Source organism: Salvelinus sp. IW2-2015, linkage group LG18 (assembly GCF_002910315.2).
Source record: "Salvelinus sp. IW2-2015 linkage group LG18, ASM291031v2, whole genome shotgun sequence".
Classification (NCBI taxonomy): Eukaryota; Metazoa; Chordata; class Actinopteri; order Salmoniformes; family Salmonidae; genus Salvelinus; species Salvelinus sp. IW2-2015.
Genome location: NC_036858.1, coordinates 50,559,612 through 50,574,107, shown reverse-complemented (window position 1 = coordinate 50,574,107; position 14,496 = coordinate 50,559,612). Strand labels below are relative to the sequence as shown.

The 14,496-nt window shown below is 46.6% G+C and overlaps 1 protein-coding gene across 2 annotated transcripts; it reads right to left on the bottom strand.

Moving 5' to 3' along the window:
* Window positions 1–7,131: 7,131 nt before the first annotated feature.
* On the bottom strand, window positions 7,132–14,224 carry LOC111978668 (CREB3 regulatory factor). 2 transcript variants are annotated; one of them, XR_011481449.1, is made up of 11 exons: window positions 14,100–14,224; window positions 13,781–13,858; window positions 12,933–12,955; window positions 12,579–12,695; window positions 10,461–10,682; window positions 9,486–10,080; window positions 8,999–9,188; window positions 8,691–8,764; window positions 8,276–8,401; window positions 7,982–8,173; window positions 7,132–7,216 (listed from the first exon to the last, which is right to left on the bottom strand). XR_011481449.1 is itself a non-coding variant. In XM_024008866.2 (10 exons), the coding sequence occupies exons 3-10, from the start codon at window positions 12,939–12,941 to the stop codon at window positions 8,055–8,057; spliced, it is 1,452 nt and encodes a 483-aa protein (XP_023864634.1). In that variant the 5' UTR covers window positions 12,942–12,955; window positions 13,781–13,858; window positions 14,100–14,224; the 3' UTR covers window positions 7,601–8,054. The 2 variants fall into 2 exon arrangements, 1 of the variants encoding a protein (XP_023864634.1); XM_024008866.2 differs by lacking the exon at window positions 7,132–7,216 and having other exon boundaries at window positions 7,601–8,173.
* Between the last annotated feature and the right edge of the window lie 272 nt (window positions 14,225–14,496).

Sequence of the window (14,496 nt, the reverse complement as noted above, 5' to 3'; positions counted from 1 at the left end):
CACCTCAGGGCACTATGAGTACCTCGTCATGCCGTACGGGTTGATGAATGCTCCATCAGTCTTCCAGGCCTTTGTTGACAAGATTTTCCGGGACCTGCACGGGCAGGGTGTAGTGGTGTATATCGACGACATTCTGATATACTTCGCTACACGCGCCGAGCATGTGTCCCTGGTGTGCAGGGTGCTTGGTCGACTGTTGGAGCATGACCTGTACGTCAAGGCTGAGAAATGTCTGTTCTTCCAACAGTCCGTCTCCTTCTTAGGGTACTGCATTTCCACGTCAGGGGTGGAGATGGAGAGTGACCGCATTTCAGCCGTGCGTAATTGGCTGACTCCCACCACGGTAAAGGAAGTGCAGCGGTTTCTGGGGTTTACCAACTACTACCGGAGGTTTATCCTGGGTTTTGGTCAGATAGCAGCTCCCATTACCTCACTGCTGAAGGGAGGACCGGTGCGGCTGCAGTGGTCGGCTGAGGCGGACAGGGCTTTTGGTCACCTGAAGGCTCTGTTTACCTCGGCTCCCGTGCTGGCTCATCCGGATCCCTCTTTGGCGTTCATAGTGGAGGTGGACGCGTCCGAGGCTGGGATAGGAGCCGTGCTCTCTCAGTACTCGGGCACGCCACCAAAGCTCCGCCCCTGTGCTTTCTTTTCGAAGAAGCTTAGCCCGGCGGAGTGAAACTATGATGTGGGGGACCGGGAGCTGTTGGCTGTTGTCAAGGCTCTGAAGGCGTGGAGACATTGGCTTGAGGGGGCTAAACACCATTTTCTCATCTGGACTGACCACCGCAATCTGGAGTACATCCGGGCGGCGAGGAGACTGAACCCTCGCCAGGCAAGGTGGGCTATGTTCTTTACCCGTTTTGTTTTCACTCTATCCTACAGACCTGGTTCCCAGAACGCTAAGGCAGATGCACTGTCCAGGATGTATGACACAGAGGAGCGGTCCATGGATCACACTCACATACTTCCGGCCTCTTGCCTGGTGGCACCAGTGGTGTGGGAGCTGGACGCGGACATCGAGCGGGCGTTACGCACAGAGCCCACTCCCCCCCAGTGTCCAGTTGGGCGCCTGTACGTTCCGTCTGCTGTCCCCGACCGTCTGATCTATTGGGCCCATATGTCACCCCCCTCTGGTCATCCTGGCATCGGTCAGATGGTGCGTTGCCTTAGTGGGAAGTACTGGTGGCCCACCTTGGCCAAGGACGTGAGGGTTTATGTTTCCTCCTACTCGGTGTGCGCCCAGTGCATGGCTCCCAGGCACCTGCCCAGAGGGAAATTACAACCCCTACCCATTCCACAACGGCTGTGGTCGCACCTGTCGGTGGACTTCCTGACGGATCTTCCTCCCTCACAGGGAAACACCACGATCATGGTCGTTGTGGATCGGTTTTCTAAGTCCTGCCGTCTCCTCCCTTTGCCCGGTCTCCCTACGGCCCTACAGACTGCGGGGGCCCTGTTCACTCACGTCTTCTGGCACTACGGGGTGCCTGAGGACATAGTCTCTGATCGGGGTCCCCAGTTCACGTCTCTCGGTCAGCCTTACCCCAGGTTTTCACCCCGAGACTAACGGGCAGGTGGAGAGAGTAAATCAGGATGTGGGTAGGTTTCTGCGGTCATATTGCCAGGACCGGCCGGGGGAGTGGGCGACGTTCATCCCCTGGGCAGAGATGGCCCAAAACTCACTCCGCCACTCCTCCACTAACCTCTCTCCTTTCCAGTGCGTACTGGGGTATCAGCCGGTTCTGGCACCATGGCATCAGAGCCAGATCGAGGCTCCTGCGGTGGACGAATGGTTCAAGCGCTCGGAGGAGACCTGGGACACCGCCCATGTGCACCTACAACGGGCCGTGAGGCGGCAAAAAGCGAGCGCCGACCATCACCGCAGCGAGGCTCTCGACCCGAAACCTGCTTCTCCGCCTGCCCTGCTGGAAGCTGGGTCCACGGTTTGTGGGGCCATTTAAAGTCCTGAGGAGACTGAACGAGGTATGCTATAGATTACATCTTCCCCCAGATTATCGCATTAATCCCTCGTTCCATGTGTCTCTCCTCAGGCCGGTGGTGGCTGGTCCACTCCAGGAAGCTGAGGTGCGGGAGGATCCTCCTCCCCCTCTGGACATCGAGGGGGACCCGGCGTATGCTGTTCGAGCCATCCTGGACTCGAGGCGTCGGGCGAGGGGCCTTCAGTACCTCGTGGAGTGGGAGGGGTACGGTCCGGAGGAGAGATGCTGGGTGCCGGTGGAGGACGTCCTGGACCCTTCATGGCTGCGGGATTTCCACCGTCTCCATCCGGATCGCCCTGAGCCTCGTCCTCCGGGTCGGTGTCGGTGCGTTGCTGGAGCTGCGCGTCAAGGGGGGGGTACAGTCACGACTTCCGCCGAAGTCGGTCCCTCTCCTTGTTCGGGCGGTGTTCGGCGGTCGAYGTCACCGGCTTTCAAGCCACCGCCGATCCACTTTTCATTTTCCATTTGTTCTGTCTTTGTCTTATCACACCTGGCTTCACTCACCAATCACTTGTTTATTATTTAACCCTCTGTYCCCCATGTTGTATTTGTGAGTGATTGTTATTTGTTACGTGGATTATTTGTCAGGCGTTGCACTTTTGTTTTAGACTGTGTTTTTGGCACTTGTATGTGTTATGTGCTGTCATTTGGTAACCGGTATTAAAGTGCGCCTGTTCATTATACTCCGCTCTCCTGCACTTGACTTCGCCTCCCAGATACACRCATTACAACACTGTTGTTAAAGCAACATTATCTTATACTGGACAGGGAATATCACATTACTGAACACAGCACCTTGATAACTTACGCAATACTTACAGTGCCTTCKGAAAGTATTCAGACTGCTTGACTTATTCCACCTTTTGTTAGGTTACAGCCTTATTCTAAAATGTATTAAATTGTTTTTTTTTACTCAGCAATCTACACACATTACCCCATAATGACAAGCAAAACAGGTTTTTAGTATTTGGTATTTTGTATTTGGGAAGTTTCTCACATTCTTCTCTGCAGATCCTCTCAAGCGCTGTCATGTTGGATGGGGAGCTTCGCTACACAGCTATTTTCAGGTCTCTCCAGAGATGTTTGATCAGCTTCAACTCCTCGGTCTGGCTGGGCCACAAAAGGACATTCAGAGACTTGTCCCGTAGCCACTCATGCGTTGTCTTTGCTATGTGCTTAGGGTCGTTGTCCTGTTGGAAGGTGAACCTTCGTCCCAGGCTGAGGAGCAGGATTTCATCGAGGATCTCTCTGTACTTTGCTCCGTACATCTTTGCCTCGATCCTGACTGGTCTCGCAGTCCCTGCCACTGAAAAAGATCCCCACAACATGATGCCACCACCACCATGCTTCACCGTAGGGATGGTGCCAGGTTTCCTCCAGACGTGACACTTCATTCAAGCCAAAGAGTTCAATCTTGGTTTCATCAGACCAGAGAATCTTGTTTCTCATGGTCTAAGAGTCTTTAGGTGCCTTTTGGCAAACTCCAAGTGGGCTGTCATGTGCATTTASTGAGGAGTAGCTTCCGTCTGGCCACTCTACCATAAAGGCCTGATTGGTGAAGTGCTGCAGAGATGGWTGTCCTTCTGGAAGCTTCTCCCATCTCCACAGAGGAACTGTAGAGCTCTGTCAGAGTGACGATAGGGTTCTTGGTCACCTCCCTGACCAAGGCCCTTCTCCCGCGATTGCTCAGTTTGGACGGGCGGCCAGCTCTAGGAAGAGTCTTGGTGGTTCTTCCATTTAAGAATGATGGAGGCCACTTTGTTATTGGGGACCTTCAATGCTGCAGAAATATTTTGGTACCCTTCCCCAGATCTGTGCCTCGACACAATCCTGTCTCGGAGCTCTGCGGACAATTCCTTCGACTTCATGGCTTGGTTTTGCTCTGACATGCACTGTCAACTGTGGGACCTTATATAGACAGATGTGTGCCTTTCCAAATCATGTCCAATCAATTGAATTTACCACAGGTGGACTTCAGTCAAGTTGTAGAAACATCTCAATGATGATCAATGGAAACATGATGCACCTGGGCTCAATTTCGAGTCTCAAAAACGTCTAAAAACCTGTTTTCACTTTGTCATTATGGGGTATTGTGTGTAGATTGCTGAGGACATTTTTTTATTTTTATTTAATCAACTTTAGAATAAAGCAGTAACGTAACAAAATGTGGAAAAAGGCAAGGGGTCTGAATACTTTACGAAGACACTGTACCTTAATAATATGCTCTTCTGTTTGATCACAGGTTTGTTTAACTTCATTGAAGACCTTCAGCTTCTCCTGTAAGAGCTACAGGGCAGTCTGGGTATCCTCCTGAAATGAGTCAGAACGTCACTGAGGTGACAATCTCTCCACTTTACAGGAGAGTATTGTTTGAACTCCTTTCTGCAAATCTCAGTGTCAGAAGCACCCAGGTTCACACTCACTGGCTTGCTACGCTATACATTATGCAGAGACTCCTATTCATTTAAATAAAACCTTGCACTGGCCAAAAATGTTGCTTCCAGTGTAGCAGGTAAAATCCTATTGCTTTTGCGACACAACATAGCTATTATGTCAATAATTATATTTCCCATTTCAAAACAAGTAACGGAAATTAATGTAGCAAAATCTAATTTTAAACCTACCAGACTCATTCAGACAACAAATGTACTTCAAGGTGCCGTTTCCCAGACACTGATTAAGGCTAGTCCTGGACTAAGAAACAAGCTCAATAGAGCTCGCCAGCTTGTAGTCCTATAAAACGGAAATGCATTAGTATTTTCTACCTCTGGTTCGTTGGGCTTTGCTATGGGGGAAGTTACTTGCGACAAGAATGGAATTTTGGGATGTACGGCAAAAAATGCACAAAAAGTGACATTAGCTAATGAAGATTATCTCATAGAACAAAACGTATAAGATCTTGTAAACCTGTGTTTACCACAGACCCTATTTTTGTCTTTCATCCAAAACCACTCCAACATTAATTCCACCATAGGCTTTGCCCAATGAGCCATGGCGGAGTTAGTCTCTGTTAGTGCCTACAAAAAGATGCCATTAGTATTGTTCTCTATGGGGAATGTCCATTGAAAATGCTTTTTAGTCCAGGATTAGGATTATTCTGTGTCTGGGAAACATCCCCCAGTGTTTGTTTATAATGTATTGGTTCAAAACAGAGTGAGAGATATTCCCAGTTCTGTTTTTCTCAATGCCTATCTTACCCGCTGCCCCTGCGCAGCCTCATCTACAGACATACAGTCATGAGATGTTTCTTTTACCCTTGACACACCCAACAGATGGGCTGTTTGTCCTCCAGACAGAAGAGCTTAAGTTTCTCGCCGTGCAGACTGCTGAGCACCTTGGACCGTGCTGAAGCTCTCAGACTCCTCTCCTGTAAGAAGGCCTCACACTGGTTATTCAGAGCCGTGTTGGGGAGAGGTAATTCCTATAATAAGGTACTTTTCCTGCAAACTGGAAATTCTAGAGATTCCTTATTTCCAGCATTCCTGCAGACAGACTTTAAATTCTCGGTCCACTTGTTTTCTCCATCTTCACTGATGACCTAGTCGATGTCTACGAGAACCCGTTGTACCTTTATGTGTGTGTGTGTGTGTGTGTGTGTGGTTTTGCTGAGCGTGCAAAATAATATCTCATTTACAGTTCACATGATACAGCATACAGACCCGACTCCAGATATATTTTACATTGTTGTCCCAGTTGAATATGGTCATAGCCCATAGTTTTTTCCAATTCAGTATAAATAGTATGAAATGCGCAAACAAAATATAATCAACTCATAAAACACTTGGTATTTTAAGAATATAGATTTTTATTGACATACTGTAGCAGCAGCTTCAACATAGTAAAATATGCATTTACACAGACTGAACAAAACAATAATGTGTTCTATTTGTACAGCACTATCTTTAGTTTGTTTCTTTTTCATGCACAGTCAGAGCTAATAAATGGTTCATAAAGGGGTTATAACATATAACAAAATGGCTTATTACATACGAACTACTGCAAGCTCAGATGAATAGGCTAAAGCTTGAATAAGACTGGGATTAACTATCCTAGCAGATAACTGGACAATACACAGCTTTCTGAAACGACTGCCTCGGGTCTGTTAGGGCCTATGACTCCATACATGGTCATTTTCCCAGACAAATCCATTCCTGGTCAATATTTTCCCTTGATCACAATATACAGTACTTCTTTGAAAATCAATAAATGTGCAAAATTCTCAATATTTTGTTATGATCCTTTATATGGTTCCTGTGCTGTGACATGTTAACATATATGTCACTTCTTTTCATGTGTGTTTATGCATGCATGTTAAGACATAATACTTTTGTGGGCAGTTATAAAATGATCCATTATTATTTGGAATTATTGTTTGAGATTAATTGAGGATATGATCAAGCGTCCATCCAATTGAGGATTATTGCCAAGATCTGTGGCAGGGCAGTTCATGACTACTGCAGTGTTAGTAAAGCTATAGCAGGACCTTGTATTTCTCACTGTGCTCCTACGTTCAAGTACATTAAGTGCAATGACAGGACTATGAGTTCAGGAAAGCTCTAGGTCCATATCCATAAAGTATCTCAGAGTAGGAGTGCTGGTCTAGGATCAGGTCCTCCCTGTCCTAATCTTATTAATTAAGATTACGCTTTATGAAAATGGGCCCTGGGATTATAGAGACTACACATCCAATGGGTACACTATACTTTACCTCTCAGAAATCACAGCAGGAAAGATGTACTCATTTCCATTTTACAATTCAAAAGATAGAATAGTAAACGTTCAGGTTTGTAGGGGAGGTTATAATTTATTTATTTTACCACTGATGAAGTKGTGTTTTCAATATTGTATAGAAATATTAGTAGCACAAAGAGAGGCAAAGAGAGATGTGGTGGTGTGCATGTTAGTATTTACTCTCAAAGAGCATTCAAAGGCACAGGCTACACAAAGTACCATAGACCTAGATAGAGAGATCCAAATCTATGAATCTAACAGTTACAGTACTGTGGGTTTAGGACAGGGATGGACAACTCTGGTACTCAGGGGTGCAGCAGTGTCCGCTGGTCGTCTTATCTTCCTGTGGCACTTAATTGATCAATTAATATCGCTCATTGCTGAGAGAACACACGCCCGGGTCCATGTTCAAAAAGTGTCTCAGAGTAGGAGAGCAGATTTAGGATCAGGTCCCCCCCTGTCCATGGAATCCTATTCATTATGATCTAAAAGGAAAAAGATAGCCTTTAAATCAACTCCTACTCTGAGACTCTTTGTGAACATGGGCCCAGGTTTCCCAGGAAGAAGTCAGTCACTGATTTGCAGGAAAAAACAAACCAGTAAACACATTGCCTTCCTGAGGACCGGAGTTGCTCATTCCTGGTTCAAGGTTATTATTATCCTTTCTACACAGGTTCATCTGTAGAGCAGTACAGTACATTATGATATCAGTTTTAAAGAGGATCTGTAGAGATAGACAAAAAATAGCATTTACCTTAAAGGATAGCAGAGACATATAAAACGACCATGCAAGCAGCATCTTTGAGAACCATTGTGCAACATTCACATGATGCCAAAGTCGTCCCTCGTCTGTCTGTTTATCCATGCCCTTTTGGTTTACAGTAGAATTCTAAATGGATGTCAAGCTAAACAGCTTACTCATCATGTCCACTGTTATAAGCACCATATTCACTGTCACTCCTCTCCCTGTTCTCCGACAATACAGAGTGTATAACTACAACTAGCTAGCAGCACACAGTGTCTTCCTTTAGGCACAATGGGGTATACTACAGTACATAATTCAATAAATACACTGGAATCATGCACACTCCCTTATACACAAACACACACACCATATGTTACCGTTCTGAGACACTCATCAACTATACTGTAGCAGCTAGAGACCAAGACACAGTGCAAGCCTAACAAGACAGTTCACCCAGATCCTATCTACCTAAGAGTTTGTGTGTGTGTCCGTCTATCTGTCCTACCTTCTCTCCATGTCAGAAAGTGCGAAGTGAAGCGAGAAGCAGGCAGGGTAGTGACTCTGGTGGGGAGAAGAGGTTAGAGGCTAGGGTTCGATGACCCTCCTTCTCCCTGAGTCTCTCTGGTGCTCTGTCCCCCGGCATGGTTCTTCAAGATCCTCTCCACAAACACTTTGCCTTGACCTGCTACACGTGGCCCTGCACACACACACAAACACGGAAGCACATAAACATCCACACAATTAACATACACTCACACTAACAGGGTCCCATGAAAGTCCAAACAATCTACATACTCACCAGCTGATTCCTTCAGAATGTCCTCCAGTCTCTCTCTCAGAGCGCCTCGCTCTGTGTCTTCCTCTCTGCTCTCCACTCTCTGGCGGATCAGCTCCTTTATCTGCAGCACTGCCCCCAGCAGGCCATCTGAAGGAATTACACCATCAGAGACATGAAAGATTGACTGAAGGAGCTAAAAATGACGTAACACAGTAAATGTAAATCCGGGACACTCAAATTAGTATGATATGTTACGTTTGGTATGGTTACTTAACGCGAACGTCTAGCAATCCAATGGTTAATTAGCAACGTTTCAACTACTTGAAACAGTGTCCTGGCTAGAAACACATTTTGTCTTTACACCCTGGGTCACCACTAGACCCCATAACAACAGCTTTAGGTGGGTTGCTGATTATGATAGGCAGAAATGACTCACCATACTCTTGGTTCAGCCCCCACAGTTTGATTTTGTTGGCCTCATGCTGGGCTTTCTTTTTCAGTCGACACGCTCTTCAGAGAGAGAAAGAGAGAGAGGACAGTTTACAAACCTATCGCCAGGACTTATGCTCCACTACACTCGCCCTCACTTACTGTAGCTAGACACACCCTGCTGTGCAAATCAAATGGACGTCTGAAAGTGCTGTGTGGAAAAGCCACCAGAAAATTAGGTCTCTATAGTTAGACAGGTAAGTCAGTGTGCCTGCGTGTGTGTGCGTGTGCATGTGTCCCAGTGTGTATGTGTACCTGGAGGCCAGTTTGTTCCTCTCCTTTCGTGTTGGTGCCCTGGCAGTAACAGGCAGGTCACTGACAGGAGTCATGCCCTCCAGAGCAGAGCTGAGTGTGTGGAGCTGCTCCCCCAGGCTCTGTAGCTTCACAGGGCTAGGGGTTAGGTCACTGGCGTCTGTACGACGGGCTTTCCTCTGGCCTTGCTTACCTAGGGAACACACAGGGTTTTTGTCTGTAAGTCACTCTGGATAAGAGCATCTGCTAAATTACTAAATGTAATTGTATGCTTCACCAACCACTCAATACGCAACTGACAGTACATTTTACATCTGAATTTCCTAGTGTGTATATGTGACCCACCGAATGAGTGTTGATAAATTAACCCTGCCAGAGTGTTGGGTCTCCAACACTGTGGTTGTTGAAATGGACATATATGTTCTCAATTTAATGGAAAATGTTTTACATCTTTCATTCCATTGTACATTTGTGGGCCTTGGGGTCTCACCATTGGTGGAGGTCCCCTCTATCAGGCACATGGTGCTGGGTAGGGTGCTAGGGCCCCAGATGATGTCCCCTCCATCTTTCTCTTCATCCTTTCCCTCATCTCTCCCTTTGGCTCTCCTGCTATCTCTCTCTCCATCTCTCCCCAGGTCTGCCTCACTGTAGAGGCTACATTCCCAGTAACACCAGCGTTTCTTTGGTCTCACGTGGTGCTGAAGCTCCTCCTTTTCCTTCACTTCCTCCATGGCTTCTCTCCCCTCCTCTTTCTCATCTTCTTCCTCTTTCTCCTCCTCTCYAATATCACAGTCTGTTCCTTGACTAGACTCAGTGTCTAGCTCACTCTGTAGAGAGTAGTTATGTTCTTCACTGTGGCCCTCCAGATCCACAGGAAGTGATACCCTCTCCTCCTGAACCACCTGATGCAGCCCTTTCCTAGCTTCACTTTCCCGCCCTCCAGCCTCTTGGTTCCAGGGCCCTGGATCTCTCCCAGCCAAGGGGAGGTGTCCAGTCATTAACCCCACACAGGGTGTGAGGTCTGTAGGGTTGCTCAGCTGCCTGCCCCCTGGTCTCTGGGACAACCATGGTTCTTCTCTGCTTCCCTGTTGAGAGCAAAACAGAGTAGGTAGAGGTTAGCTCTAAGGGCTCAGACACAACAATAGCGTTTGCTGACCGGGAGTACTTAGCATCTCTGAACGTAATTTTCGAACCGAGAGCGCACCGATTTTACATGTAGAATCGCGTAAAAAAATGTGGCACTCAGACATCTACACCAGGTGGTCCCTAAAACACAGCACGCTTAACATTCGGCAGACAACCGCTAGAGCCACAACCGGTGCGATGTGTGCGAGCCTTAAACCAGGGTGACTTATATTTACATTCCCCAAATACAGAGTTCCTAAGGAGTGACTTCCAGGGATCTAATGGTTAAGGTCAGTGATGATGTTAATCTGGGTAATCTGCGGTTATAAGTAACCCCTACCTCAGGTAAGATGGAAGAGCGCTCGCAGCTCGGTGGCGTCCTCTCGGGGCTGCCTTTGGTATAGCGTGTAATGTCATCCAGGGCCGAGACGTCCCAGCGACGCTCGGAGGTGTGTGTGTCATCAGTGGTCGAGTCTTCTAAGAGATCACTGAGTAGCTCACATCCACGCTGCTGGCCTCGACAAAGGGACAGGGCTGGGGGCCCCAACATCACCACCACACACTACAGCACAGAGACAAAACACACACTATATGACCAAAAGTATGTGGACACCTGCTCGTCGAACATCTCATTCCAAAATCATGGGCGTTRACATGGAGTTGATCCCCTTTTCCTGCTATAACAACCTCCACCCTTCTGGGAAGGTTTTCCACTAGATGTTAGAACATTGCTATGGGGACTTGCTTCTATTCAGCCACAAGAGCATTAGTGAAGTCAGGCACTGATGTTGGGCGATTAGTCCTGGCTCCAGGTCGGTGTTCCAATTCATCCCAAAGGTGTTCGATGGGGTTGAGTTCAGGGCTCTGTGCAGGCCGGTCAAGTTCTTCCACACCGATCTCGACAAACCATTTCTGTATGGACCTTGCTTTTTGCACGGGCATTGTCATGCTGAAATAGGAGAGGGCCTTCCCCAAAATGTTGCCACAAAGTTGGAAGCACAAAATCGTCTATAATGTCATTGTATGCTGTAGCATTAAGATTTCCTTTTACTGGAACTAAGGAGCCTAGTCCGAACCATGAAAAACAGACCCAGACCATTATTTAATCAGTCCAGAGAACATGTTTCCACTGCTCCAGAATCCAACGGCGGCGAGCTTTACACCACTACAGGCGACACTTGGCATTGCACATGGTGATCTAAGGCTTGTGTGCGGCTGCTCGGCCAAATAAAAATCWATTTCATGAAGCTTCCGACGAACAGTTATTTTGCTGATGTTGCTTCCAGAGGCAGTTTGGAACTCGGTAGTGAGTGTTGCAACCGAGGACAGACGATAKTTACGCGCTACACGCTTTTATTTGTCATATGCTAGTCAAGATGCTCTCAATGGTGCAKCTGTAGAACTTTGAGGATCTGAGGGCCCATGACAAATCTTTCCAACCTCCTGAGGGGGAAGAGGTGTTGTAATGCCCTCTTCAAAACTGTGTTGGTGTGTTTGGACCATGATAGGTCCTTAGTGATGTGGACACAGAGGAACTTGAAGCTCTTGACCGTCTCCACTACAGCGATGTGAATGGGGGCGTTCTCGGGCCTCCGTTTCCTGTAGTCCACAATCAGCTCCTTTGTCTTGCTGACCTTGAGGAAGAGGTTGTTATCCTGGCACCACGCTGACAGGTCTCTGACCTACTCCCTATAGGCTGTTTCATCGTCACCGGTGATCAGGCCTACCACTGTCGTATCGCCAGCAAACTTGATGATGGTGTTGGAGTCGTGTGCGGTCACGCAGTCGTTGGTGAACAGGGAGTATAGGATGGGGCTAAGCACGCACCCCTGAGAGGCCACCTTGTTGAGGGTAAGCTTGGCGGATGTGTTGTTGCCTACCCTCACCACCTGGGGGCGGCCCTTCAGAAAGTGAAGTACCCAACTGCAGAGGCAGTTGTTTAATCCTAGGGTCCTTAGTTTAATGATGAGCTTGGGGGGCACTATGGTGTTGAACACTGAGCTGTAGTCAATGAACAGTATTCTCACATAGCTATTCCTTTCATCCAGGTGGGAAAGGGCAGTGTGGAGTGCAATAGACATTGCGTCATCTGTGGATCTGTTGGGGCGGTGTGTGAATTGGAGTGTGTCCAGGGTGTCTGGGTCGATGGTGTTGATGTGAGCCATGACCAGCCTTTCAAAGCATTTCATGGCTACAGACGTGAGTGCTATGGGCGACAGTCATTTAGCCGGGTTACCTTGGTGTTCTTGGGCACGGGGACTATGGTGGTCTGCTTGAAACATGTGGGTATTACAGACTTGGTCAGGAAGAGGTTAAATGTAATTGAAGACACTTGCAATTGTTTATAAGTATCTGGTATTCACTTCCAAAGGTTGCTGTAATTTTGGGACTGATTCAGATGTGGGTCACACAACAAGAGGACTCTGTGGCCAAAATAAAATGTTTCCCCTGCACCTACCTGATCTGACTCTATGCTGCCCCCTGTAGGAGAGATGGTGAATGTCTCTGAAGTTACAGATAACCCATGGGTCCCATACGCCTCACCGAAGAAAGGCTCCATCCCACTGCTACCTGGCTGGAGAGGGGGTGGGGGAAAGACAAAGAGAGAAGGGCAGGAGGCCAGAGAGAGAAAGATAAAGAGAGGGGGAAAGACAGATGACTATCAGTTCTCATATTGTACAATAGCCCCCATTATGTCAGTAACCTAGCAACTCGACATGGAGTATCCATAGAAATACATTCTATTTCTATGGGTATCTTTATATTATGAAGTATAATGTAGAATACAACAACGTATAACAAAGCTGTGTACCTGAGGCATGGTGGTGCTTGGACCTGGTCAGAGGCAGAAGGAAGGGTTAGCAGTTTAGAACGGTTAGCTTCCTCATCATCAATACACAAACCGCAAGAGGTCAGAGTTCACATCATCTCATAATAACAAATGTTATAGAGCAGCAGAATTATCACTGCAGTAAGACATATGCCTTACCAAGACCATATAGCTTCCATAAAATGTATTTATAGCTGGTAGAGAAAAGAAGGGATGATCTGCTACATACAGTTTGGGAGTCATTCAATCAAGAACCACTACTTATTATCATGTATGTATATTATGATTGTTCACGTACTTTCTGAACAACTATCGGGACTGTTAAAACAACTATCAGGAAAAAAATTGGGTTGCTGTTTCCATTGTATGAGCACAGAGCGAGCAGAGGAAAGACTCTCTAATATCCACAGCCAACCTCCTGTGCCCCAGATCCCTAAAATAGTAATAATCAGTCATTTCACTGTGTCTCTCACACACACTCTCTGGAGCAGCAGCCTTTCCACATGAGAGAGATAAATAAATATCTCTAAGGAATTGTTCAGTGCATTCTAGAATGTTCCATTGAACTCTAAAATGGTGAAAAAAAGAGGAAGAAAGAGAGGGGTGCCTAGATATTTCCAAGAAATAAGAGAATAGCAACCTCTGTACTTGACAGCTGTCGGATGGATATTTTCACAATAAGCTGAATGTTATTCTCATACATAGGCCCACATCTAGCTGTATGTCCTTCAAGCCCTTTAAAACAAAATTTGGCAAAAAATATCACCCTGACACTGTCCCTATCACTCAAGATACGAAAATGCAGTATTTTAAACGAACAGCTGTCTTACCTCCTGCATGGACGGTGTGTCACATTTTCCTATGTTGAAGCGCGCACCCGTCATCTGTCAACGCGCAGTCCCGCGATTCTGACAGAAAATAGGTTAAACGTTTGACCACTAAATATGTTGCAGCATATTAACGCTAWTCCATTTTTACGAGTCCTACACATGTATAACATAGGATGCCACTGTTTAGAACACAGGAAGAGTGCATCAGTCGCATTGAGTGGAATAAGAGCCGCAACAAAAATAAAACCACCCTAACAGTAGGCTACAGGGACATTGCTCATTCATGTCTACCTTTGCTGTAGTATGCTAGGCTACTTACAGTCAACTGTTCCATCTGTCAGAAGTACAAAGTTACATATATCTCTGTAGACCGATTTACTTCTCCACAAGTCCGCAGAAATTAATCGAATTCAAATAGATGTGGTCCTCTAGACAGCTATCGTCGCTAAATATTATTTGGTCTTAGTTATGAACAGCTGGCTTTGGAATGGTCTAGCCATAGGGAAACAACGAAACATGTTTCGTTATTTCTAATGAATACACACGTATGTTGTTAACATGTATTGCATTACTGTTATCAAAATAACATAGTCATGTTCAAGATTTCCTTATGCTAGTCTATTTTTCCTCTAAACGCGATCATGTGTAACGTTTTGATAAATAATTCCCCTCACATCCAAAATGGTTCCATCCAGGATCAGCTGTGAAAGTAGATT